The sequence below is a fragment of the Urocitellus parryii genome, chromosome 6 (genome assembly GCF_045843805.1).
Source record: "Urocitellus parryii isolate mUroPar1 chromosome 6, mUroPar1.hap1, whole genome shotgun sequence".
Taxonomy (NCBI): Eukaryota; Metazoa; Chordata; class Mammalia; order Rodentia; family Sciuridae; genus Urocitellus; species Urocitellus parryii.
The window spans coordinates 115,227,978-115,254,579 of record NC_135536.1 but is presented as its reverse complement, the minus strand read 5'-3'; the positions used below and the strand labels follow the sequence as shown (position 1 = coordinate 115,254,579).

General features: G+C 40.3%; 1 protein-coding gene across 1 annotated transcript in view; it reads right to left on the bottom strand.

Moving 5' to 3' along the window:
• Thsd4 (thrombospondin type 1 domain containing 4) overlaps positions 1-26,602 on the bottom strand; it is a 208,234-nt gene that overhangs the window by 88,030 nt on the left and 93,602 nt on the right. The window contains exon 2 of the mRNA XM_026387801.2: positions 13,078-13,282. Within this exon, the coding sequence (XP_026243586.2) occupies positions 13,078-13,282 (205 nt within the window). The remainder of the gene's footprint in view (positions 1-13,077; positions 13,283-26,602) is intronic.

Genomic DNA, 26,602 nt, shown 5'->3' with positions numbered 1-26,602 from the left:
GACTGGGCCAGGTTTCCAAAGTGCTGCTTCAGAAACAAGGAAAGGGTTTAGCTTTTCTCAAGTGCAGTGTGGATTTCCCTTTGTTTATTATCCTCATGACTCTCATGACTCTCTTTTTAAGTAGCACTGACTGCTTAAGCTCCCAACTCCTGAAGTTGATCATCTGTCTCTCCTTTTCTTTATTGTTCCAGATCATCTCAAGATGCCAAGAGCAGTTCATTATTCCACTTGGTGTTTTACATTCTTCTGTAAAAAGATGCTTAACCCATGTTTCCTGATTAAAAATGCATGCACACAAACTCTGTTTTGAATGAAGGTTGAGATTATTATTTGGAATCACTTAAGCTCACTGATAACACCTGTATCTTGGCTTACTCGTTACCTTGCCTAATGCAGATTCTTGGTATGGACCTGGCATTTCTGTAGCAGTTACTGGCCCTTCCCCACCTTCCCTAGTACTGCCCCAAACTGTCTTTGTAGCAGAGGCACAAAGCTATCACAAGCCTCCTCCAGCCCCATGGCTTCAGTGGCTGACCACTGATCAGATTTAATCCAAAGTATGTACTTTGGGATGAAAAGTGTTCCACAGTCTGGCATCTGGCCACATCCTGTAGCCTCAGATGCTAAGGCCACCCTCACTTCATTTATAAGACACCAGGTCTAGAGCATGCCTCACGTCCCCTTCTCTTCTACTTTGGCTCATGCCACTGCTTCAGACAGAAATGCTTCTTCTCCTACTTCTTTCTTATAAAAGCTGGCCTATCCTCTAAAAGAGGAGTTGACACTATAACATGAAGGCCAATGGGCATCGGCCTTTCTTAGACATTGAGTTATTGGAACATGGCCATGCCCAGGCATCCACATGTTATCTATGGCTGCATTATCATTACACAGCAGAGTAGTGCAACAGAACTAAATAACCCAATGTATCTACTATGTGGCCTCTGGAGAAACAGGTTGTCACCTCCTGAGAGCCCAGTTTGCCACCTCACCTTTGTGGCTTCTCAGATTACCCTGTTAGAAGTAATTTCTCCATTTTCTGACTTGCCTAGTGCTGGGTCGAGTCTCTTCCCAATGTTATCGAAAGATCCCCAGATGGACTGTAAATACTTTGCAGGGCAGGGACCTTGTACTGTTCAACTTCAGCTCTCTGCAATACATTGCACAGAGTAGGTGCTTATAAATGTCTATTGAAATGTTTAATTCTGTTGCATAAATGTCAATAAAAGAGCAATGTTATACTTAAAGAAAGCACATCAGTTCCCAACTCAGATTACATAAAAACTAGATAATAAATGAAAAGATAAAAAGACGATCAAGGAGGCAAATTTTGTCCCCAAAGCATAAAAAAATACAGGTATGATGGCAAGACCACAAGGGAATTGAATGGGTAGAGCTATGTGAAAAATATTTTCCAAGGAAGGACATGAATATTCACTCAGTTCAGAGAGATGAAGTGGATCTTTCCTGTTCTGACACTTACATGATTTCTATTCAAAGAATAGAGTCTGGTTTAGAGAAAGGGGAGAGTATAATGAGGAGATTCCAAAAATCATTCTTAGAGCTGTTGTTGCTAAAACAGTGGGAGAAGAGCTATAAAGGCAGAATCCTGTTAAGAGTTCTGCTCAAGAGAAGAAGGGAGAAGTGTGCTCACTTCCTATGGGAAAGCAAGACCTGGGGAAGGGAGGGAATGGGCTCCGAAGGCAGATCGTTGAGCTCCCACTTCTGAGGGAAGTGCACTGTCAGACACCAGGTGGAAAGTATGTAATGCAAAATTAAGTCCAAGAGGGTGAGGGAGGGTCAGGTGAGAGCAGTGGCCTTGGAGAGGCAGGTGGGCTGTCTCCGCTGCACAAAGACATCCTTGAGACTACTGTTTTCCTCAGGTGTTTCTTCTCTTTCATGTAGTCAAATGTAGTTACTCCATGTCGTTGAAACCTTAGATATCTCTTCTTATGGCTTAATGTGTATGAATTCCCTAATGTCAGAGATCAATGATTTAACTCTTTGCAGAAAGCCAGACTTTGAGTCAGACAGGGAAGGCTTAAATGCTCCAAGCAGGTGAGGGAATGGATGGATTTAGAGACAGCTCTGGACTCATAGATCATGTGTTCTGAGCTATTATCCTAAGCCAGGTAGGAGCCCTGGGGGTGATCAGAGCCCTGCAGATGCAATGCTCTCTGAAGGTGCTGCTGCCTGCAGCGGGCTGGGAGACAGTGTTACTTTTTCCTGTAAGGATGGAAGTGTCAAATCACTTCCATAAAAATCCAAGAGTCAGCCCACTCAATGGGCTATTTCCTATATTTGAGGAAAGTGTCCCATTAGGTGTGGGAAAGCAGGTGTAGGCACTTTGCATATTTCTGAGACAGACAATACAAATGAAAGCAAAAAACAAAACAAAATAAATAAAACCCTACAGCTTAACATTTCCCCACAAAATAAATGCAAACACAAGCACAAACAGGCAAATGCAGTCTTATACATCCAGGGGAGCTAGGTGCTAACTAAAAAGCAGAACTCCCCCACCCCCCTCCTGTTCATTGAAGTGACAATGAACAGGAGGGGGGTGGGGGAGTTGATTTCACTTTGTTCCAGTATATCTGAGAGCTTTTCAAGGCAGAGAGGACTGTGGAAGGAAAAAGAAAGCCCCTGTAAACAGATGTAAGGACATCAGAGCTCTCCTAAATCAAAGGGAAGTGCACTGTCAGACACCAGGTGGAAAGTATGTAATGCAAAATTAAGTCCAGGAGTGCTAAAACAAACAATAACATCTTTCCAAATCACAGCAAGAGGGCATGGGCTCTTTGGCATGGGATCTTTGTTTTGCAAAGCCTGGGTTTTGGATAGGAATCATAAAAGCTTGTGCTGAAGGAAGGGCCAGAGATGAGTCCAAATTAAAAACAAATTCTCAAGATCACCTTTCTTGTCTGCCAGTGTTGATGAGGAACATCCCAAAGTCAGACCATCCCTTTGAGTTGTTTGCAGTTTTCCTTGTCTTCTGAGGCTGCCGTGACCCATGGCAGGTAATCAGGAGGGTCAAAAAGCCTATCTCAGTTATCTTTTTGTGGATTCTGAAAGCAGAGCCCTAGCGCTTGCCATGCCACCTGATTAAATCATCTTTCAAGAACCCATCTGAAGTGCTGAGGAGGATGCAGAGAAAGTGGAATTCTAGGGGGAGGTAAAATGGTGCATCCATCATTCAACTGGGGAAAAAAGTTTGGATGCTCCTCAAGAAGTTAAATATAGAATTAACATGTGGCCCAGAAAGTCTACTTCTAGGTATATGCCCCCAGAGAACTGAAAGCAGTGGATTCAAATAGGAGTTGGACACCAACGTTCCTAACACCATTATTCACAGCAGCCAAAAGAGAGAAAGAGCCCAAGTGTCCATCAACAGACGAACAGATAAACACAATGTGGTGTGTACATCAAAAGAATACAATTCTGATATATGTCACAATGTGGCTGCATCTTGAACACATTATGCTGTGTAAAGTAAGCCAGAAATCAAAGGACCAGTATGTGATTCCACCTGCATGAGGTTCCTAGAATAGGCACCCTCATGGAACAGCAGAACAGAGGCTGTTTCAGGGCTTGGAGGAGGGAGTCATTACTTATTGGGTACAGCTTTTGGGATGACATAAAAGGTCTGGAAATGGATAGTGTTGATATTTGCATAACATTGAGAAGGTACCTAATGCCACTGAATTAGCATATAAAATAATTAAAATGGTTAATTTTATGTTTATGTATATTTTATGCAATAGAAAAAGTAAAAACACAGGATTTCTTTCATTTCTCCAAAACGTTCTATTCTTTTTAAGAGCTGGATGTTCTTTTAGAAGCAGTTCTAGAAGAAGTCTGTTGAGAAAGTGAAAGTCTGGTGACCAGGACATAACTATGGTGGGGTCAGCCCCAAAGGTGGGACCCATGATTTCAATCAAGTGTGAGGGAATGGTGAGGGGAGGGAAGGAGCTGGGTGCAGAGGCAAGAAGACTGTCAGGAGCCCATCAGGGCATGTCTTTCTTCTAAGATGGAGGAGGAGAACAAGGACACCTGGCTTCATTTTCCTTGCTAAAGGCCATGGTAACAGATGTAGAACGTAGGTCTTGAGCAAGGCCTGCACTTGGGTGAAGTTCGGACTCCAGTATCCACAAACCATTGCTTATACTCAGGTCCCTCAGTCATGTTGGCTTGATGTCCTCACCTATAAGACACAAAAGTGTCAGCACTGGTTCCCACCTTGTATAAATGTTGTTAGGACTAAATGAGGCTGTGGAACCAGGATTCCAACAGTAGTGCAAAATAATAGGCATGGGGTTTCAGGACCACAGTGGGCTGAGGGTGTCCTAGCAGAGACCCTGCAGATGGGCCACACAGCCCACATGGGCCTCAGGAGAGCCAGCACTGCCTTTATCTCCAAATCCTCAATACTCAGTACATTTCCTAGCTTATGGTGGGTCCTTGAGAGAAGGGATGTCCAAAGCTGGCCTGCTTGTCTTCAAAGAGTGCTCAGCCTCACTGGGAAGAGCACAAACTTATAAACAGATAAGGTGCAATAAAATATGGTAAGTGCCAAACTGGGGATAGGATCAAAGTCTTATAAGTTTAAAGAAAAACTTTCTTTGCTTTTCCTTTTTTCCTTTGATTCTTCTGCCATGTATTAAGAAAGCAAGAAAGACTCCAAATGCCAGAAGGGCAGGCTATGGAAAACATTTGAGGCTGGAGCTTCTGTTGCTGGGGCTGTTTCCCAGCTGCTGAGAGATAGAAACCTAGAGGTCCCAGCCAATCCATTGAGTGAAATCCTGAAAGTAAACTGAAAGAGGGATCTTGGATTGGAAAATAAGAATTCAGAATGACTGGATGGATACAAACTTAATGGTAGATAACTAATCATTCCAACAGCACCTTAGATATTTATTATAATTTTAAATTCCAATTTGTTATATATGACAGCAGAATGCATTACAATTCATATTGCACATATAGAGCACAATTTTTCATGTCTCTTGAGTATATACAAACTATATTCACACCATTTGTGTTTTATTATCATTTTTAAACCCCATTCTGAAATAAGTACCCATAAGGCTTCAGCACCAAAAGTGATCTTAGATGACCACATAGGCCAGGGTTTCTTGACTCAGCACTATTGATGTTTGGGGCTGTCCTGTGCATTGCAGGATGTTTAGCGGCACTCCTGGCCTCTATCCCCTAGATGAAAGTAGCACCTGCTGTTCCCCAGTTAGAAAAATCAAAATTGCCTCCAGCCATTACTCAATGTAATGCGGGGTGCAAAATAACCCCCAGATGAGACCCAGTGACATAAGGAAATGGTCTTCGACTCTGAAAGAATATTGGAATGACCTGAGAGATTAAACCGTCCTGACACCCAGGCTGTGCCCCACACCAAATGAATATGCAGGTGACACACAGGTATTGATATATTTCAAACATGCCTCAAATATCATACCTCCTGTGATTCCAATAGGAAGCCAGGGTCTAGGGAGATAGGGGTACTATCAATTACGAGAGGCTAGGTGTTTACACGATTAAAGTTCTATGAAATTATAATTGTTTTCTGATCATACCTATGAGGTTACTGAGTCTCAGGAAGGTTAAGGAACTTGTTCAAAAGAGAAACCCATCTGTTGATGGCAGTTCTGCAAAGGTCAATTTCAAAGGCCAAGAACTGGAGGCAGATAGATGCAAGAGCAGAGAAATGCCTCTCAAAGCCCTGCTGCAGTCTGAAGTGAAAGGGAAAACACATCGCCATACAGTTATACTCCAGAGGAGCATTTTCTGATTGAAATAAGGTCAGCCCAAGAGAGACACCAAACAAGCAACTACTTTTATTTCCTTTTTGTTCTGTGGGAAGAAGAAACTCCTCCTAGACAGACACAGAGTGCAGAAGCCACCAGGATGCTCAACTAGAGCAATGAAGTTGAATCAGGTGGCTTTTATGTCTGAGAAGAAAGGTGTACTCTTTTACACCTGAGCTGCCATAATCCTGGATGCTTCTCACACTAGGATAGCAGAAGGGCTGTCTTCTATTTAGCCACCACATGCTAGGCCAATTTGTGTTATCTTATGGAATCCTCACATCTCTTTAAGAGATGGTGGCTTTGCGTCTGCTTACCTGTCTGCCCCTTGCCTATGCACACTGGGAGGAAACCTGCCACAGCCTGCTCCATTTGGAGGAAAGGCCTGTTGCAAAAACAGATGTGGAGGAAACTTAGTGTATTGATACTAAGCAACTTTCATTAATTTCATACATATCAACTGACAACTAAAGATCAATCATCAGATGTTCAGGAGAAAACAAAAGCTTTCAATAAAAATATGTAAAAAACTAGTAATAGAAAGGAAATTCCTTGCTTTGATAAAGGCATCCATCAGAGACCTAAGCAAACATCTGTTAGAAGCATTCTCAATGTCAGAAACCAGATAAGGAAGTCAATTATGGTAATTATTACAAAGATGTTTTGAGTCTTAGTTTCTAAGTGCAACAAGGCAAGAAAGAAAGTAGAAGCAGAATAATGAGGAAGATAACGATACTATTATTTATAGATGTCATGATTGGCCACTTAAAATCTCTTAGTCAAACAACTAAAAATCTAAAAGTATTAAAAGAGCCTAGAAGAGCATTCAGATAGAAAATAAATATATAAAAGAAACTGATTTCACATACACCCACATGACTAATTGAAAATATAGTGGAAATTAAGATGTTGTATACCATATTAAGCAAAAACTATAAAATCCATAGGAGCAAACCTAATAAAACAGATGCAAAGTTTAGATGAAGAAACTTTATTAAAGAACACATGATAGGAGACATGCTATTTCCCATTTCAAATTAATCCATATGTTTACTGCAATCCCAATCAAAATCTCAACAGAATCTTTATGGATTCTGATAAGATGATTTTAAAGTATATTTAGAAACAAATCTTTGAGAAGTTTTCAGAAAAGAATAAAGTATTGGGCTGGGGTTGTGACTTAATGATAGAGAGCTTGCCTAGCATGTGTGAGGCACTGGGTTCTATCCTCAGCACCATATAAAAATAAACAAATAAAATAAAAGTATTGTGTCCATCTACAACAACAAAAAAGTTTTAAAAAAGAAAAAAAAATATTTGGATAGAGAATTAAAGAGGGGTCGGAGAATTGATCTACAAAAGAATGACATATTACAAAACTATAATAATGCAAACAATATGGTACTAAAGCAGAAGAGACAAATAAAATGAGCATACACTAACAGTCCACTAGTGTATCTAATTATATTTTTATTTAATATGTGGTAGAGATGGCATTTCAAATTAGTAGGAGAAATTTAATAAATGGAGTTGTGACAACTATCTATTTGGAAAAAGAAAGTTGGATTTCTACCTCACACCATACAACAAAAATTGATTCCAGATGCATTATATATTTAAATACAAAAATACAACCATAAAGGTAATAGAATACTACTTAGAGAATAATTTTATGATGTTGGAGGTAGGTAGGTATTCCTAAGTAATATAAAACCTATAAGCCATAAAAAATGATTGACAGACTTGACTACATAAAGATTAAACATTTTCAGTAACCTAAGACAAAGACTATAATACCTTCAATAGATATAAGCAGAAAGTGATTACTCATAGCATATCTAAGTTCTTAAAACTAGTAAGGAAACTACAAACAACTTAAAAATGGCAAACTCAAATTATATTGTTATATCATGTACAAGTATGGCATGTAACAACTCCCACCATCATGTTCAACTATAATGCACCAACAAAAATATGGAAAAAATAAATTCTGAAAGCAACAAAATGGCAAGCTCACAGGAGTACAAAGAATGATAAAAGTCCATCAGAAAAATGCAAATAGAAAGAATTTACAGATTGAACAACTAATAATAAAAATTTTAAAAAAAGAATTTACAGAGCTGGAAACTCAGCACATTGATGTTGGTAAGGGTGAGGAGCAAGGGCTCTTTTATATAATTTTGGTGAGAATGTAAATTGGTACAACTACTTTGGAAAGGAATTTTGCTTTAGCTTTCAGAATTTTGTGTGCCATTTGACCTGCAAATTCTTCTTCTAGGAATCTATCCTACAGAAATATTTATGTAAGTATGAAAGGATATACGTATTAAGATATTTATGGAAGCATTTCGTGTTAGAGAACCTTTCTTTAACTTTTCTTCTCCAAGAACTCACTGTTTCTTCCAGAAACAACTTTTCCAGTTATTTACCTTGGGTTTTCTTGTTCATTCTATAGGCTTTAAAAAAAATGTCTAATGACCCTTAGTTGTTCATTCATGCTATTTTCAGTTATCCACTGATATGTAAGACAAGAACCATGAGAAGGCTGCCTGACAACTTCCCCCTCACTCCATTATTAGGCCTTGTTAGCAGGCCAAGTTCCAGAGAGTGAGGAAACGGGGTCCCAATCGTAACGGCTCCTTTTTCCAATTCCAGAACCAGTACTGACGTCTGTACTTGGAGCATCAACTCCTCACCAATGCCCTACTTCCTTCAGTTTCTTGATGAGGAGGTAAATGCCACATTCTGAATGTGTGTGTGTGTGTGTGTGTGTGTGTGTGTGAGAGAGAGAGAGAGAGAGAGAGAGAGAGAGAGAGAGAGAGAGAGAGAGAGAGAGTGTGTGTGTGTGTGTGGTTTTGTGTGTGTGTGGGTGCCTGTCTCATCTTTAGTTTTTTTCAGAAGAAATCAAAGTTTGGTATGGCTTAATTGTTTCAGCTTATGGATCCTTCCACATTACCTCCTTCCTCCCAGGCTCAGTGGCTCCTAAGCTCTGTCCCACAGGTCCCGCCTCAGCACAATGCCCTCTGCTCACTGAGCCTGTGATGCCACGGCCCTGTCCTGTTAATGAACCTTTGTCCATCTATCTGCTTTCTGAATTTCAGAAATTTGTTACAATCATTTGTGCATAGATGCCACCTTTCTGGGCAGCCTGCTGATTATAGGTTATATATCTCTCTATTTTTTTTCCTTTAGTCTTATTTTGATGGAATCTTGGGAGAAGGGGAAGAAACACTCATGTGTTCAGCCTGCCATCTTGAGTCCCAAACTAAAATATTTTTGCAATATTAGAAAACTGAAGACAATCTAAACATCCCCCAATAGAGAAGAACCTAAATACATTATATTACATTTTCTATATAGAATACTCTGCACTCAAAAACAAAACAAAACAAAACAAAAAACAACAACAATGAATCAGCTTTATATGTATTGATATGAAAAGATACCCAAGATATCAATGTAGCAATTTAAAAAAATAGGTATAATAATATCAACTTTAGAAAATATATATTTTCATTTGTATCAAGGGCTGGATAAGACACACTGAGCTGCTAACAGTAGCTATTTACCTTTGTCTTTACAGTTGAGGACAGAGAACAAGTGTAGGATTCCCAGCAAGAGGGATTTTATCTTTTTGCTCTAGATTGGCTGTATCATTTGAAAATTTAACAACACACATGAAAAAAAATTTCTTGGGATGAATTGTCAAACAGACTTAAGACACCACATTATTTAAACCTTGTAATCTTTCCCCATATAGAAAGCTGCTCACCTAATAAAGTTTGAAAATAATAGGTGATCCATGATACTTCTTCCTTTTAAAATGCTGAACATTTTTATTGTTTAAAAATTTTATGAGAACAGGCTTAAAAGTAAATGTATTGTCAATTTATTTTTAAAAGCTTACAGACCTTCAAAAATTCCTTCCAAGTCTACAACTTTATGACAATGTAACATGTTGGCAGGTGGTAATGTTCTGAATAATCAATTTCTGCTTGGTATGCTTTCATGTCTGATTTCTTAACTGTTGCATAATGACATTAGTAAACTGAACTGACTGAACTATGTCAAACTTGGATAGTTCAGCTAAAATAATTTTAAAACATCTTATTAAGGAAGAAAAAAGTAATATAAACTGTCAATCATTTAAATAATCAGATTCAACTTTTCCCCCCAAATAGCAGGATTGAGAATAATTCACAGAGGGAGAATTCATAGCTTAACAACAGAAAAAGAGAGTTCTAGAATCCAGAACTCATTAAACAGTCTGAATTTTGGAGGATGTAAACAAATTCAAATAAACACAGAATTTTGAAGCTCAAATGAGATGATTAAACATTCTATCTCCTAAAATGTGCATGCCACTAAATGCCAGATTTGCTCAGAGAAAACAGTAACATCGTGACATAATGAGCTGACCACCTCCTCCAGCTCTGTGTGGCCAGTCCTCCTATAATAGGGCAGGGACCAGAATCTGAGGCTGGCAGGTCTGATTTTGTTGGCCAAACTCAAAGTAAAGTTTAATGTGCCATTGCTATTAACATATAAGCCAAGATCTCTGATGTACATGCCTCCTTCTATTTTGTTTTTGATTTTTAAATTACAGTTTTCATACCCAAACTCTATAATTGTAATTTTAGTAACTCCTAATTCTTTTTTAATCAAGCAAAGTAAACAATGTTCAGTTTGAAAAGGCAGAAGATACACCTGAAATTGCTTTGGAGACTAAAGTATCATATATATATATATTGAAGAGATTTATATATCTTCAATATGGTGTATGGTATGAGCACTTGAGCACTATCATTATCCACATGAGTAGGGTAAGTTATTTAAATATTGAAAAATTTAGAAATCTCTTAAAAATGAGATGATTATACCTATATCTCTAGCACTAAAAATACAAGATACAAGTCGGACTGTTTTTATGGGAATCTATTTTCTATTGCTATCAAGTTTAGGGATTCAGTCACTAAAGAATATCAGCTAGTTCACAAGGAAAGTTTGAATGCTTTTACAAATAACTAAAGATAATTCTGGAAAACAACAGGAAAACTGAAAAAACTTGTTAAAAGTCGTGCAATTTTTAAAAGTGACAATATAAAATGTGAACAATTAATATCCTTTAGATTGCCTATTCTATAGAATAAACTTATTCACATGGATGAGACAATGTTGTGTATGAAGTCAAATTTTGCAGAAAATGCAATTTGCAGGTGCATCCAGGTGATGTAAGTTCAACAGAGCCTCCTGGGTGACATGGTGTTAGAATGGAAGCTCCATTCGTCACCCCGGAGTCTCCTTTCTCTAGAGTCCGCCTGCCGTTTCCGCTCTCTCCTAGCCCATGTGGCATCATGTAACTCTGTCATGGACACTGTGGCTTTCTTGTGCATCCCACTGGTCTAAGGGCTTGGAAAGTTTAACCTGACTTCCTGAATCACCCTCCCATTCCTATTGCTACTTCCATTCTTTCTTTTCCCCTTCTTCATCTCTTTTATGGGGAGAGGGAATTTGTATTTTATGAAGTTTTGACGTCCTGACAGGGGCTGAGACAAAAGAAAGGCAGTGCCGACTGCTTAACAAGTGTCAGGGGCTCTGTTGAGCATCTGTTATCCTACTGATTCCCACGACTGCTAATGAGGTTAAGATTCTGATTCCCATACTCCAGATGGAAACACCAAGGCCCTGAGAGCTGTTTCCGTTCAGGCACCTAGTGGATAGTCACTCAGAATATCTATTTTGTCTTCAAGTATACTACCCGAAAAGTGCTTATGGAATAGGACCAAGTACAGCCAGGGAAAATCTGCTATCACACACAAAGCTAATCAAAAGTGGCATTGTTTGTGGGAACATTTGAATACAATCGCACTTCAAATCATCCCAGGAAGGACAATTTCCGTTCTAGGAGACAGGATGTTTACTGAGATATGATCTCATAAAAAAAAAAGTACAAAAGAAATGAGTATTTTTTTTCTCTTGCTATTAAAAATAACATATGAACCACTCACTGGGAAACTAGGCATTCTGCCATTTTGGTGGCTCCTGGATTTGCCAGAGCAAATATAACAGTTTTCTGCTTTAATTGGGTTTGTCTCAGAGACACATCTGCCATCCTTCCTCCTCCAGCCAATAAAATCAAGTGGAGTTAGCTTTGTCTATATTTGGCTGGGCGGGGAAGGAAGAACTGCAGAATAAGGTGGAGGTCCTGGGTCTGGAATTATCTTCTGGGGTGATTCTGGTACTTGAAAGTTGAAAAATTAATGGTCTTTCAATGGATGCAATCAATATTGTATGCTGAAACTGCTCTTGGGTGTTATCTTTTAGACTACCCTACCTGGACTGCTTGGGTTCAAATCCCAGCTCCACTTCTTTCTGGTTGTGTGAGCTTGGCAAGTTGCAATAACCTACCTGTGTGTTTTTCCTTATCTGTAAAATGGGGCTGGGAAGAGATCCTATGCCCTAGGGATGTTGAGAGGGTTCAAGATTTTATACACGGAGAACCTTAAGAATATTGCCTGGCACATAGTTTGTGTTAGATAAATTCCTAATCAATGAATAATTAAAAATAAAAAATATTGCTCTTCACTTAAGGACTTTAAAAATGGCTTCCTTATATTATCTCTTTAACTGATTTGTACATGCTTACACGAATTGGAAATCAGCAAAATCAAATTCTTATGACTGGTTTGTACCAGATGGAATGTAAATGGCCTGGAAACCTGAAAGTAAATATCAATGAAGATCTCCTTTGGCAGGAGAGTAGATTAAAAACAGCCTTCAATATTGATGATATTGCTCAACATGATTGCTGAAGGGTTCTACAGCTGTCCGGAAGATACACATACCACTAATGGCCCATGAAGCAGAAAGAAAGAAGAGAAGGACATCGGCTTTAGACCTCCAGCATCTTCAACTGCCTCTGGCCACCTCACTCCCCAACAGAATGAAGACCAGCAGACCTACTGGTTCTATAAAGAGACCTTCCCATCTCAGAGGGTCAGTGTAGTCATTACCATGTTTCTCTCAGGTGGAACAACGGCTGGTTTAAATATATCTATGTCCTACATTTACTTGCAAGAAGGATTTTCCCTCTCTTTCTCATTTGGGGGAAGGCCAGGTGGTGCTTGGGGGTTCCCCAGTGGAACTTTCTAAATGTCCCAAGGCCTCCGGATACCACCATGTCCATCTCAGAACCCTGGAAGGAAAATTTCAACCCTGCAGTGACAGATGATTTCCTCTGGAAAAAGACCAAACTTACCCAAGTAGTTGTTGCTTTTGTGCATCTCGGTGATGTTGATTTTTGTGGCTCCTTGGGGAATCTCCACAACTCGGTGGTATCCCAGGCTGGTAAGGGCATGCTTAAACACCCCAGACACCACCTGGCAGCCCGTGTTATCGCCTCCGCATACCCCGCATTTGTCCACGACTTTATCGGAGCCTAGGTAGTCGTCACAGCCAATGCTCTGCAAAGAGGTAAGACAAAAGAGATTCTTGTAGCATGTACCAGAAGCACCCAGAAGACCAAGGGAGAGGGACAACTGAAGATCTACTGGCAGGACTCAAACTGATATTCCTGCTGCCCTTGCACTGGCAGATAAGCGAGTTCATGCTTGCTGTCACTCAACAGATATTCACAGAACACCTACACTGGGTAAAAACTGTCTTTTTTTTTTTTTTTTTTGCTATTGTGACAATATACATTCCAAGGGCAGGGTGAGGGCGGCAGACAATAAAGAAGTAAATAAAACAGTACATTTGGTGGTGGTTAAGTGATCAGGAGAAAAATAACACAAGGGAAAAGAACAGAGAAGAGATAGGGGATAGAAATCTATTTTTTACAGGTTGGACAGTGAAGTTGTTCTGAGAATCTTTACTGGACTATGGGAGGCCAAGGATGCTCCATGCTGTACATTTCAAATGAAGAATTTTTTTGGAATCTTTTTTTTTTAAGTACCACACTTAAAATTGAGGTTGGCCTCCAAATCTTCTGTTCCAAATTATAGACGCTACAAGTACATAGCAAAGTATCCCACCCCAAAGTCGTGTTCCCTGACTATTTAATTTCTTAGGAAATTAAATAGTCTGAGATCTGAATCTTTACTGATAACTGGCTCTGGAGAGTCATGCAGCAGGAATTTTGCTTGATTACCCCAAAGTGCTTTTCCTGGAGCAAAAGGCCAGAAACACCAACAAAGAAGATGGTAAGCTTCCAAATAATGGAGTGCTCTTTGTACAGTTAGTCTTGTTTAAAGGAACTCTGTCTTTCCTGAATTATCTCCCCAAAGAATTTCCATTACTCATTTAAGATCTTTTGGCTTTTTCCACTCCCTCCCCCATGTTCCTGTTGGGAAAATTTTATTTTGCATTGAAAAAAAAATCAAACTTTGAAGCAGAATGGAATAATCTTCATAAAATATCTTTCTCTATTTCTGGAGCTCATTCCATAGGGCTCTCCATCATGTTTCCCAAACCTCAAATTGGGACTCATGGTATGAGCAAAGAATTTTGTCACATTTCCATGGGAAGTAAGTAGACTATAGTTTCAATGGTGAAATATTGGGATTACAAGATTATTCACTGAGTTGTGGGGATACAGAAAGATGCTGAAATTAGAATGTTATTTTAAAACTTGAGACATATGCTTGCTGAGTGACAGGCTTGTCTTGGTTCTTGAATTCTAAGAGTAATTATCAGACCATTCTGAGGGACAATGTGATCATCAAACTATCCACAGCACACTTTAGACTTGGTTAAATAATCCTGGATCTGTTTATGTGGGTCCTACAGGTCAAATCCTGTAGGCAGGGTCAAATCAAAAGGGGTTCATTCATTCTTGCTCCTCTAATTTCATGTTTGATTGACATCTTTCTGCAGGCACTGTATTCTGCATTATTGCTTCCATATTCCTATGTGCACATCAATCCATCAATAATAACTGGTCTTGCTTCACAAATAGCCTCTCTGTAAAGCATTATTTCTGACAATAATAGAATATCATCTCAATATGTTCTTCCAAACCCAATTAGCCTTTCAAAATGCCATATTTGCTATATATTTCTCCTCCCTCAAATATTTCTTGCCCCTGCCCCATGAACATTTTAACATGAAAATAAAGAAAATGTCTTCCATCAGTACTCATTTTTACACTGTATGATTACATCTCACCCTCCTCCCTTTTTCCAATTTCTGTTTCATTCCTGCTAACCCTAGGCCCAATATGTCCCAGCCTGAGCTCATTCTCATGGGTCATGTGTGCAAGGCAGAGAAATCAAGAGCAAAGAAAGCTCACAGAATGACAAGGCTAATGGGTAGGGATGCTGGGAGGAATGGAACGAGGCTGAAGAATTCAGCTGAATTTAAGAATCTTGTTTGCCAGCGTGAAGAATTAGAATCTTATCCTATGGAACCAACCACTGGATGTCTGAAGAAAGGGAGGGCCATGCTTAGACCTGTTTACAGATTATAACTTTGGCTGCAGTGTGGAGGGGGTCCATTCTAATGGAGGTGGTGGTGGTGGTGGTGGTGGTAAGTAGGCAGTTGAGTGAATCTCTCTTGTCAATGGGGTGTAGAGGATATTTCACAAATGAACAAGAGTCACCAAAGCTGAAACAGGTTATCACATCAACCCTTAGCCCCAGTTCAGTTAGAATGGGATCATCACAAGGAAATCACACAAACTTGCATCACTTTAGACAACCACAGACACAGACAAAACGTTAGTTGATCTTATGAATCAGACATTACATTCAAACACTGTGCAGAGTCTGATGGACACTGCACCAGATCTGCTGTACCACATGGTCACTCTGGATGAATCTAGACATGGGGACAGAGGGTTGTAGTAACTTTCCCTACTCAATGTCCCTGTATCCTGGAAGTTGACTTCAGGAAAAGGTGTGGCCCCACAAGTGATGCCAAAATTGAACAGTGACAATCTGTCTCCTCAGTCCCATCCTGGACTCTGATCACCCACAGCTTGCTTCTCAAAACAAAAGTTGGATGAGGGGTATGCAAACCTTCCCTGAAGTGTGGAAATACCCTTTGAGTGTTCTAATGGCTGCAAGGTCTCTGAGAGACTGAGTTACTATGAACTTACAAAATACCCACATCCACTCCACAAAGCAGAAAGGACAACCCTAGAATGACAACCAGGAAGATGATATGTTTTTAAGACCTTTATTTTTTAGCTGAGGCCACCGGCAAATTACACGTGACAATTATCCCTTCGCATAGGGCTGTTATAAGGATCAAATGAAGAATTCAATCCGATATAATTGGACATGATTTGGATTGGCTGAGAAAATTACCTTTGGGCTGAATGACCAGAAAGACCAACCATGACAAGATCTAAACACACCAATGTATTTTATTTGAGTGACTCCATGAGGCCAGCAATCTGGGGACTCTCAACCTGAATCAGACACAAATCCTGCCTTGGGGAATTTGAGCCTAATAGGCAATTAGATAGATACATAGATAATCACAAGCCATCAGGCACCAACCACTCTCTGCATCCTCTAGGCCATGCTGGTGGAAGATCAGATCTCCTTTAGAAAGTTATTCATGAGTCACTGAGTATACATAGTCGGGAGGAGTTGCAATATCTCAGCCTAAATTAGGGGAATGGGGATGGAAGGAGAAGGTTTGAGAGAAGTTTGGGGAACACAGTGAAGAGGCTTTGGTGACCCATAGGTCAGGAGAGAAGGAAGGGAGCCTGACCCTTCCTCTTCTCCTCCCTATCCCTTCAACATCACCATGTCTAATGCTCACAGGGTCTTAACTATATATTCCAAGGACCTCTAAACATCTGTCTTTCTCATTTAATCTTAAAAGCTGTCTTGAGAGGCTGAAAACTATAAGGAACTAAGACTTAAGAGAGAGGTTAGGTACCTTGCTCATGGCCATGCTGCTAGAAAAGGGGGAGTCTGGATTTAAACTCAGGTCCCAAACCAGAGCCCACACTTTTAGCCATTATGTGAAGGCTGGAGGTCAGAGAATCAGTGGTCACACTGAGGGTTCTAACTTTGTGGAAGGAGCAGATGGTGGCAGTGACCTAGGTGTAGAAAACAAGTTCAATGAGCACTGGGGAGAGCTTGGCTCAGAAGTGACTCTGTCACCACCTCTTCTAGTCTTGGAAAGAACCCACCACATCATGCATCTCTCCCATTTTGGCTGTTTTAATGTTATACTCTACGCATAGTAAGTGAGTAAATATTTTAGCTCATCTTCCTGTTACATTAATTTCTTATTTAACTTAATGGCATTGTCTAAATGATGTATACCATCGACATCAGTATTATACCATTAACTCAAAATTGGAGCTTATTTGGATTTTTCCAATTTTTATATGCATTTATTTGGGCATTATCACATGCCTAGATTATATGCTATGTTGTTTTCTTTAAAGCAGCTGATGTTCTCTTCTAGAACACTGCTATGTAATTGATAAGTGCAGCTGATGTCATTTAGCAGGGAAAGCAATTTAAAATGATGGAAAGAACGATGGGCCAGGAACCAGGAAGGCTGGGTGTAGTCCTGTCCCAGTGCCTGACTTGCCATGTGATGCTCTATGGGTCACTTCCCTCTGGGGTGCTGAAAACAGTTCCACCACCCTCCAGCTCTTTCCAGGCACAATATTCAAAATTGAATCTGTCCTGAATTTTGGTTTGTGTTTCAGAAGACTGATCAACTAGCCTCTGATGTAGGTGACTTAATAATGGTGGCCTATTTTCAAATTCTTTCAGGGGCACCACCAAAGCATCAATAGGTGCTAAAGTTTGGCACCAGAGTCTGCCAGACCCAGGTTGTTGTACTGGCTCTTGCAAGTGCTGTCTCTTTGGGCAAGTCAATGAGATGATGTGAGCCTCTACTTTTTTTTAAAAAAATGTGACTGGGCATGGTGTACTATCTACCTGTTCAGACTGTTGGAAGGATCAAATGAGGCAAACATGAAAGGTACTTAGAGCAGAATGCTTCAGTATGGTGGCTTCTCAGAGAATGCTGGGTTTAGTTATCATTATCTTCATAGATCTGATTTTTTTCTGGGATATAGCCACTTTTAAGTAAATATCATTATCATGAAATCACTGTGCCTGCCTCTATTTGCATAGCATTTTCTATTACTTCTCAGAAAAATTCTTTTTCACTTGGATAAATTGAGAAAATTCTGAAGATAAAATAAAAAGAAAAAAGAAAAAAAAAAGAAAAAAGTCATGGTTGACTACTAAGGCAAGAACTTTATGCTCTTCCTGTTTCAATAGTACTGAGAAAAGCCAGAGAGAACGCTGTTCCCTGATCTACCTCATTTGATGTTTTTTGCTCACCATGTATTTTAGTTCTGAAGAGGCATTTCTTGCTGTTGCAAAGGGATTGGACAAATATCAGACACCTTTAGTGTTTTTCCTGTGATTTTTTTTTGCACTAAGTTGTAGGAAATTTTTACATGTTGCAAGCTATCATAAGAGAAATTACTTAAGAATTACTCCCAATTGTGTGCCAAAATTAACCTAAATGAAATTTCCTGAGGGAAATGAGTAATCTGGATGACATATTTTGTGGTGATTTTCACAGGGAGGAGGCCTTTGTCCATCATGGTAGGCAGGCTGGTGCCAGGCAGATAGTGGAGGTCTGATTCCCTTATGGGAAGCAGATGTTTCTGTGTGTTCTCCATAAACACACGAGCCAGGGTAACCTCAGCTGGCTGGTTAGATGATCTCGACAGGTAATACAACATGTATTAACAATCATGCCATTACAACAGAGTGGAAGAATATTAAAAGGACTCTTAGTTATCACCGATTTACTTTTATTTATGGTGAGATAATTCATGGCAATATATATGGAGGCCAAAACTTCTATTCATAACCTTCTGTTGAAAGAAATCCTTTGCATGATAAATCTCTCTCTCATTTAGTGTTAGGAATGTAGATCAATAGCACCTTCTTGGAAAGGAATTTAGCAATATAGACTGCTTGATGCAATCAATTCTTCTTCTAGGAATTCATGCTGAAGAAATGATAAGAAACCATGCCAACAACTTAACTATAAAAGAGTGCATCATAATATTATGAATAATGGAAAATTGGAAGCATCCTAAATGTTCCACGTAGGGAAATAGTTAAACAATATACAGGAAACTCCCTGAGAAGTACTAGATGGAGGATCTTTTCCAAATTGTTATTCTCATTAGAATCTGCAAGTGTTTGTGCTTGTACAATTGACCTCAGTATTGTTGGGCAAATGTTTCCCGAGCCAACCCCAGCTGTGTACCAATATAAGGTTAGGCAGGTCAGACGAGAAGGTGAAACAAACATGGTTCCTACTCACAGCTGAAATCAGGGGTCAGCACACTACAGCTTCCAGAACAAATCTGGCCCACCATTTGTTTTTGTAAATAAAGATTCATTGGGACATGGACTCTCCCATTTGTTTGCTTGTATGACGGCTTTTGGTTTACAATGGCAAGGCTGGGTAGTTGCAAAATGGATAGTATTGTCCACAAAGCCTAAATATTTATGCTCTGGCCTTTTTACAGAAAAACGTTGCTAACTTCTGTTCTAAATGGAAGACTGACACAATCAAATCACTTCCATATAGCCTGCAAATGTTGAGAGGGAAGTGGGTACAGAGTCCTGGGAAGTCAAGATTGAGGTTCACGTAGATGCTGCCAGTTTACCTCTGATTGCCCCCAACCGGTCTCATCTAGGCCTAGTTTGATTTGTTCCAATTACTAATTATACAACAATGAAGAGTTATCATCTTTTACTAAAGTGCTTTTCAACTTTTTAAAGTAGGAATATCATTCTTTTGAAACAAAACTTCATGTAGAAGTTTTGCATAAGCTTCTAAATGAGAAAAGCAAAATATCTTTGATTGAAGAAGGGAAGCCAGAGTCTGGAAGCCCAGAATCTCACCTCCCTGCCTGCTCTTCCTCTTCATAGCTAGGGTTTCTCAACTCCAGTTCTGCTGACATTCTGGCCCTGAAGGCCCTTTCTTGTGGAGGCTGTCATGTGTGTTATAAGCAGCATCTTGACTGCTACCTATTAGATATTATCATACTTCCTTCTCCATGAGGGAAAAAAATAGTCTCCAAATATTGCCTAATGTCCCCTGTAGGAGCAAAACCATCCTCAGTGAGAGCCACTTTTCCCCAGCTCATTGGACATCTAGGAGCACACACTATATCCCCCCCGGAAGGCTTTGAAACAATGACAATTGTGAAACAATGACAATTCACAAAAGTGCAAAAATAGTCTTTGTAGAAGTCAGGGAAGGTAATGAGCTGGTAATTTAATCATCCAATTTTAAAAAATAGTTCCTGACTACCAACAAACTTCTAGAATTCTCTAAGATTGCCTTTTGTCTTAATTTTCAGCATTAGTAGGATTATATACTGGAAATAGCAGAGTATTTGGCACATAGTAGGTTCCTAATAAATATTTCCTGAATGAAGAGTAGCTGATTGAGAAATCAAGAGATCAAAGTTATGGGACCGTTTCCCGTTTTGAACTAGATCATCTCTAAGATTCCCCTGGTGCCAAATTGTTTATGGAAAAAAAGAGATAAAGCTCTGATGTGAAGAATCCTGCCATGTTTAAAGTCAAGGAAATTTGCTTTATGTAGACAAAATTACACTGGAACCAGGATTCAGTGGAAAAAAAAATTGACAATGTCATTCATTTGAAGCGAAGAAATAGTCCATGGGATAAAAGGTATTTTGGCTTCCCTAATGAAGGCAATTTTGAGACTAGTGATCTGCTTCTAATCAAGCATATGGTTGTTACATTTCAGTCCCTCATCCTGCTTCATCAGGGAATAGCTCCTTACCAAGCAACCCAAAGGGAAGAAAGCACGGGTGCTCCAGTAGGATAAATTTGGGTAGGAATCAAGGGCGGCAATGTTTACAAATCTGCAGAAAGGAGCCCTGACAGGCAAACATTTTGTCTCTGTAAAAGAATAATCACCCCCTCCCTTCCCACTAGGGTCATCTTTCTCTCAAGGATTAGGTGATACCAAACTCTAAAATTCCAATGTTTTCTTTCATGATCTTCTACTTCATGTTTAAAATCTAAGACTGAATGGTGAATTCTGATTAAAGAAACCAGAAAGTATTTGGCCAGATTGTATTAATTTTTTAGGGGTTCAGGAGAGGCCAACACAGGAAAACTGATGTGGGACAGGTCTGTTAGAGGCTGTTTGGATTGCTCAGGGGCCAGGACTAGGAAGATTCCTGCAGAAAGCAGCTTGGGGACCCTGTTTGCACTCCATGGGGCCTCCTGGGTGCAGGCAGTATGAGTCCACAGGGGTGGCTCACAGCCAGAGGCCCTCGGGGGACCAGGTGAATCCCAAGTCCAGAGATCAATAGTGGAGATGCTTGCTGGCATCCTGGTCATTTCCTTTCCAAACAGCCCACCCCCAAATACGCCTGTTTACATTTTTCTCCACAAGATGGCACCTATAAGCCTTTGTAAGTGATCATCATTTGAACAATTAGTTCAGGGATCAGAAACAGTGGCTAAACATTTAAAGGGATGGGCATACCTAGAGTTTCAGCTGATGGCAGCATCTTTGTGTTCTTAAGTGCCACGTTAATGGCAGATATTATTTAAGTTAATGCCACGTTAAGGCAGATATTATTTCTTAAAATGTTTTTATGAAACTTTAAAAAATGTGGGTGGAATATGCAAGCCTTTTATTTTCAGAAAGTTTAAGAAATATTGTAAAAAACATCTGTGTAAATGAGTCACAACACTGGGGGCTGTATGGACTTATTAGATGTCACTGGGTGGTCTCCAGAGAGATGTACTAGCTGAGTTTCTGGGATGAGATGAAGAGAGAGAAGGCTAGCGAGAGCACAGTATTTTGAATTCCAAGACTGTCAAGCGGGAGGATGGCATGCTGAACACTGTTTTTAGATGGTGCTTGGCAGGCATAGATGCTGGACTGGAGATGAAGAGACTAGAGATTGAGAAGCACACGGTCAACTGCATTAGGATGGGCACAAAGTGATGAGGGCCTGGGCCAAAGAGATGGGATGAGAATGGAGGGCAAAGGCACACTAATGCTGAAGGTAGGACCAACAGGACTGAAGGTGGAGGGTCTACTGCAGGTGAAGAAGTAAAGAGGATCAAGGTCATTGCCTGAGATCTGGAAGAATATCAGTGCCCTTCAGGTGGAAGGTCCAGTGGAGTGCAGGGTTCTTTCATTCATTGAATTCAGTCATACTAGTCCTCTTTCACTGGAACTTTCCTCTAAAACCAGAAACACTTTTTGTTTTTAGCTCTTGGATGGGACTCCTTCTAAAGTATACTTTATTATCCTCAGTTTCTTTTACTTTTTATAAAAATCAAGATTAGGAAGCATTATTTCATCTTCTCCAGGCCCTTGTTACTCAAGGTGTGGTCATGGGCCAGTCACATAGGCATTAACTCAAGACTCTTTAGAAATCTGGAGTCCCATCCCAGACCTACTGAATTGGAATCTGCATCATATCCATGTCCTCAGAGAATTCCTGTGCACATCCAAGGTTAAGAAATGTTGCTCAGATCCAAGGGTTGGCCAGCTTCTCTTGTACAGAGCCAGATAAGAAGCATCTTAAGCTTTGCCATCACCTGGTCTCTAGTGCAACCACTCAGCCTGGCACTGCAGCCAACCACTGAAGTGTGGAAGCAACCAGGACAGCTGAAGGCCAATAAAACTTTATTTACACAAATGAGTGACAGCTTCATGTGGCTTAGCTAGATTTGGTTCACCTGTCAGGTGTGCTAGACAGGATACAGCTTGCTGACTTCTACACTAGATGACTCCAAGACGTTCTGAGGTGTGAGGGATTGTCACTATGTTTAAGTGGTTCCACCTGCCACAGGGACTGTGCCGTCTCCCCCTCTGGATGCTAGAGGTTACTTCTTGCAGCAGGCATGTCCTTCCTATATTCCCAGCTCATTGATTATTGTTACCTGGAAATAACTAAAAAGCAAATGAAAATTTCCAGAACTTTCTGGACCAAAAGATGTGGGGGTGACACATCTATGCCACATCTTCTCTGTATGGTTTTGGGCAAGTTGCTCACTGGCTCCAAGTGTGTGTTCCCTCATCTTTAAATGTTTCTCACACCTCTCTGCTTACTAAACAGAGGTTCTGGGAGGTCGAAGAGAGAGTATTTAAAAGGGGGGGGGGGTGGAAAATCATAAAGCACCCAACAAAATTTTCGTTACTCCTATACCATGGAGTTCCAGGACTGCTCAGACAGTCTATCCCTCATACCATTTAATTCCCACAGCAACCCTCTTTGTTGGGAACCCAGGTCTTAGGGAGACTTAGGAACCTAAGTTGCCATAGTTGCTAAGAGGCAGAGCTGGCACCCGGCTTCTGTCCATCATTGGCTCAAGTGTTAGCTCCCATCACTACACACACTTCCAGGTCAGTGAGGAGGTTATGAGGGAGATTTTGTGCTTCTTTATGGGTTTCCTGACAGCCAATTTAAAATAAAATCTTTCTCTTGTTCATATGCTGCTGGAAGACAGAAGCTGTCGCAATCTGGGATCATTTGACCTTGTAGGTCACTTCTTGTTTACCGTATGTTCTTTCTCCTTTTCTCAAATTGCACCCCAACGCCTATGTGACAACAACCCCCCATCCAGTCAAAACAAAGACAACACAACATGACCACGCGGAACATGGTTTTGTAGGGAAAAGAAAAATGCCTGTGGAAAGCTTTTGAGGATTTTCATGGGCGCAAAGGTGAAGAGAAGACGTTCACAGACTCAGCCTCCTGGGAATCCCCATTCTGGAAGGGGAATGCTCTGGAGCCCCAGCCCCTTGCCTCACAGATGGAGAAACCAAGTCCCAGGCAGTGAAAGGACTGCTCCAAGCTGACTTCCTGCTTGGAGAGTCCTTCTCACGACACTGAGACGCCTTCCTGATTCTTTGGAGGCAGGTTTTTACTATTTCCTCACATCAGATGATTTCTTTTCTCTTACTCTGTCCCTGTAACAAGGTGAGAACAGTTTTACCCTAAAGTGGAATACTAGCAACTCCTTTAGAAAGCAAACGGTCACTGTGAAAATACTTGGATAAACCGCTTGGGGTGGAAGATGGAAGCCTGAGGCAGAAACCAAGGCCCCAAGAGGTAATGCTAATAGGGCTAAGTAGAAAAGTCTGGATTTGCTTCTAGGGCTGGTGAGGACAAGAACAGAGAAGGAAGTCAGCAGAGAAAGTAGGAGATGGTGAGAGGGAGGGTTGCTCGAGATGGACCTGGACCCTGAAGTTTGCTTGTGTGATTTAAACCTCTTTCTGTCCCCAGCCCTGCCAAATCTTTATTGTAGTTTTACACCTAGGTTTACACTTAATTTTCAGCCTTTAGATTTCCTGGTTTAGGTTCTTGTCACTCCCTTTCCATTTCCATAAATCTGAAACAAAAATTTCTGCAATGGTCCTGTAGGTTGTCCCTCTAGGTCTGTGGCTGTTCACCCAAAAGCATCCCTAATGCACCCAACACTTTCTGAACCTTACTTTCCTTACCTATAAAACAAGAGCATTCAAGGATAATTCATAAATCTCTTGTGAGGCTCAAATGAAATATGCAGATATAGGTACTTGGCTCAGAAATGGCATGGGGCTGACATGCCTCTATCTGTCTCCGTAGCCCGTTCCTGGGCAATCTGGTCATGGGATCCCTTATCTCACACAAGGTACATACACTTCTGCCCCAGCAGGGTAGGCTGGTCTGTTTGCACTGTCCCCTGAGACCCCACTTCTATTTATACACAATTCTTGAGTAGTGTTTGAAGACAAAGCTGTAACAGGTAAACTGCTGCAATCTATTTGCATTTTTTTTTGAAAGAGGGAATAACTGGGCTTTATTTTATTTATTTATTTATTATTAGTTGTTCAAAACATTACAAAGCTCTTGACATATCATATTTCATACATTTGATTCAAGCAGATTATGAACTCCCATTTTTACCCCGAATACATATGCATTTTAATAATGTTCTGGGGTAACAGTGATCAAGACTCCACAGATTTTTGTACAACCTTGCTACCTTTCTATTTTTAAAAATCGGTATTTTCTTCTGTTAGTCCTTCCTGGCTTGTTTTGGAGGCCAGCTCTGGAAATTCTCAAGTGGGACAGGGGTCTATTCATTTTGAATTCAGCAAGAAAGGTTGTTAGATGGAGCTCATAGCTCAGGCATGTTTGAGCACAATTTTAGATAAATTGTAGGTGGAAATCAGATGCAAGCAGAGATTTAAGCATTTTGCAGGGATGCAGGCAGTAGGAAGCCTCTGGAATATATGACAGCTTTTGGCTAGAACACTCACCATGTGCTCAGCACCTCACGTATATTATCCTGTTTAATCCTCATGACAACCCTGGGAGGTGGGGAAATACTGTTCCTATCTTACCAAAGCTCAGAGGTCATACGTCAAAGCTCACATGGAAGTGGGGATGGTGGGTTTGAAGGAAGGGCTTTGTGGCTCTTTCTCCTTGCTAGTTGCACAGTCCTTTAGGACAATGGAAGCTCTTTCTTACCTGTAAAAATAAGGCCTGGTAGGCAGCTGATCAAAGGACATATATACCAGTTATATTTCCTGGATTGTTCTTTGACTTTCCCTTCCTGATGGGCCCTACTCCAGTCTAAGTTCCCCTTTTGCATAAGGACTAACTGAATTGTTTCAGCCTCTTCCACGGTGTTCCTTTATTTTCCCACTCCCCTGAAGACCTGTGCAGTGTCCATTCATCCAAGTGAAGGGACATCTCTACACCCTTCTTCCCATCATGAATTCCTAAGTCCCAACTACCCACTGAAATAGTAGCGATTTTTCTCATTTTTCTTCCTGGGAATGGAAACTGTTTGTTTACCAAGCTGGGAAATATTTATGATTCAAGGAAAAATATCAGGTTCTTTGGGAGATATTATTAAATGCTCAAATTTGGGGCTAGAATGATTAAGAGATTAAATCAAGATAATATCTTCTTATTCCCTTTTCTAACCATAGATGCATCCAATATGAATACTTATTTCACTAAGAAATAAAGACATTGTGTTTCATGCATTCTCAGAAGGAAGAAATTTGGTGAAAATATTTAAACACGAGGGCTCCTTCATGCTTCTTTTGAAGGATGGCTAAGAACAGGGTTATCTGTCAAACTCAATGTGTTCCATAACAATAAGTCAGGTGGCAGCCAGATGAATCATGCTCATGTTGGCACAGCATCTCCCTTCTCTTGCAACTTTAAACCAAAAGGTAGGGCAATAGCCGATCCGATGTCCACACATGGTTTCCAAGTGACCACACACTAACAATATGCACTTGTGTGGATAAATATTTAGGATATGCAAAGCAGTTGGATAAACACTGATCCTTCACCTTCTTTGGTGGAACCTTGAAATTCTTAATTTTCACCAGTCCCTTCTTTAAGATCCAGGCCATATTTATGAGCTTTTAAATCATGCCCCCCAGATGTGTAAGCATGAGAAAGGCTAAATGTTGTGGTTTCAGGTAATCTATCCTGCATGTGGCTGCGAAATTTATCTTCCCAAGATGTTGCTGTCATCATGTCATTCCTCTGGCTCAAAAGGCTTCCTGATGTCAGCTGTCACTTAAACAAGCTGACTATTTCCTCCGAAGCATTATGCATATATTTGAGTCCCTGATTTCAGTTGGAAAGGAGTGCCTGAGGCTGTAGCCATTTAAGGATAAGCCTTACCCCAGGTGTGGATAACTGAGTGAATGTAAGGTTTTGAAAATAATCTCACGTCCATATGCTTTGAGAGCAAAAA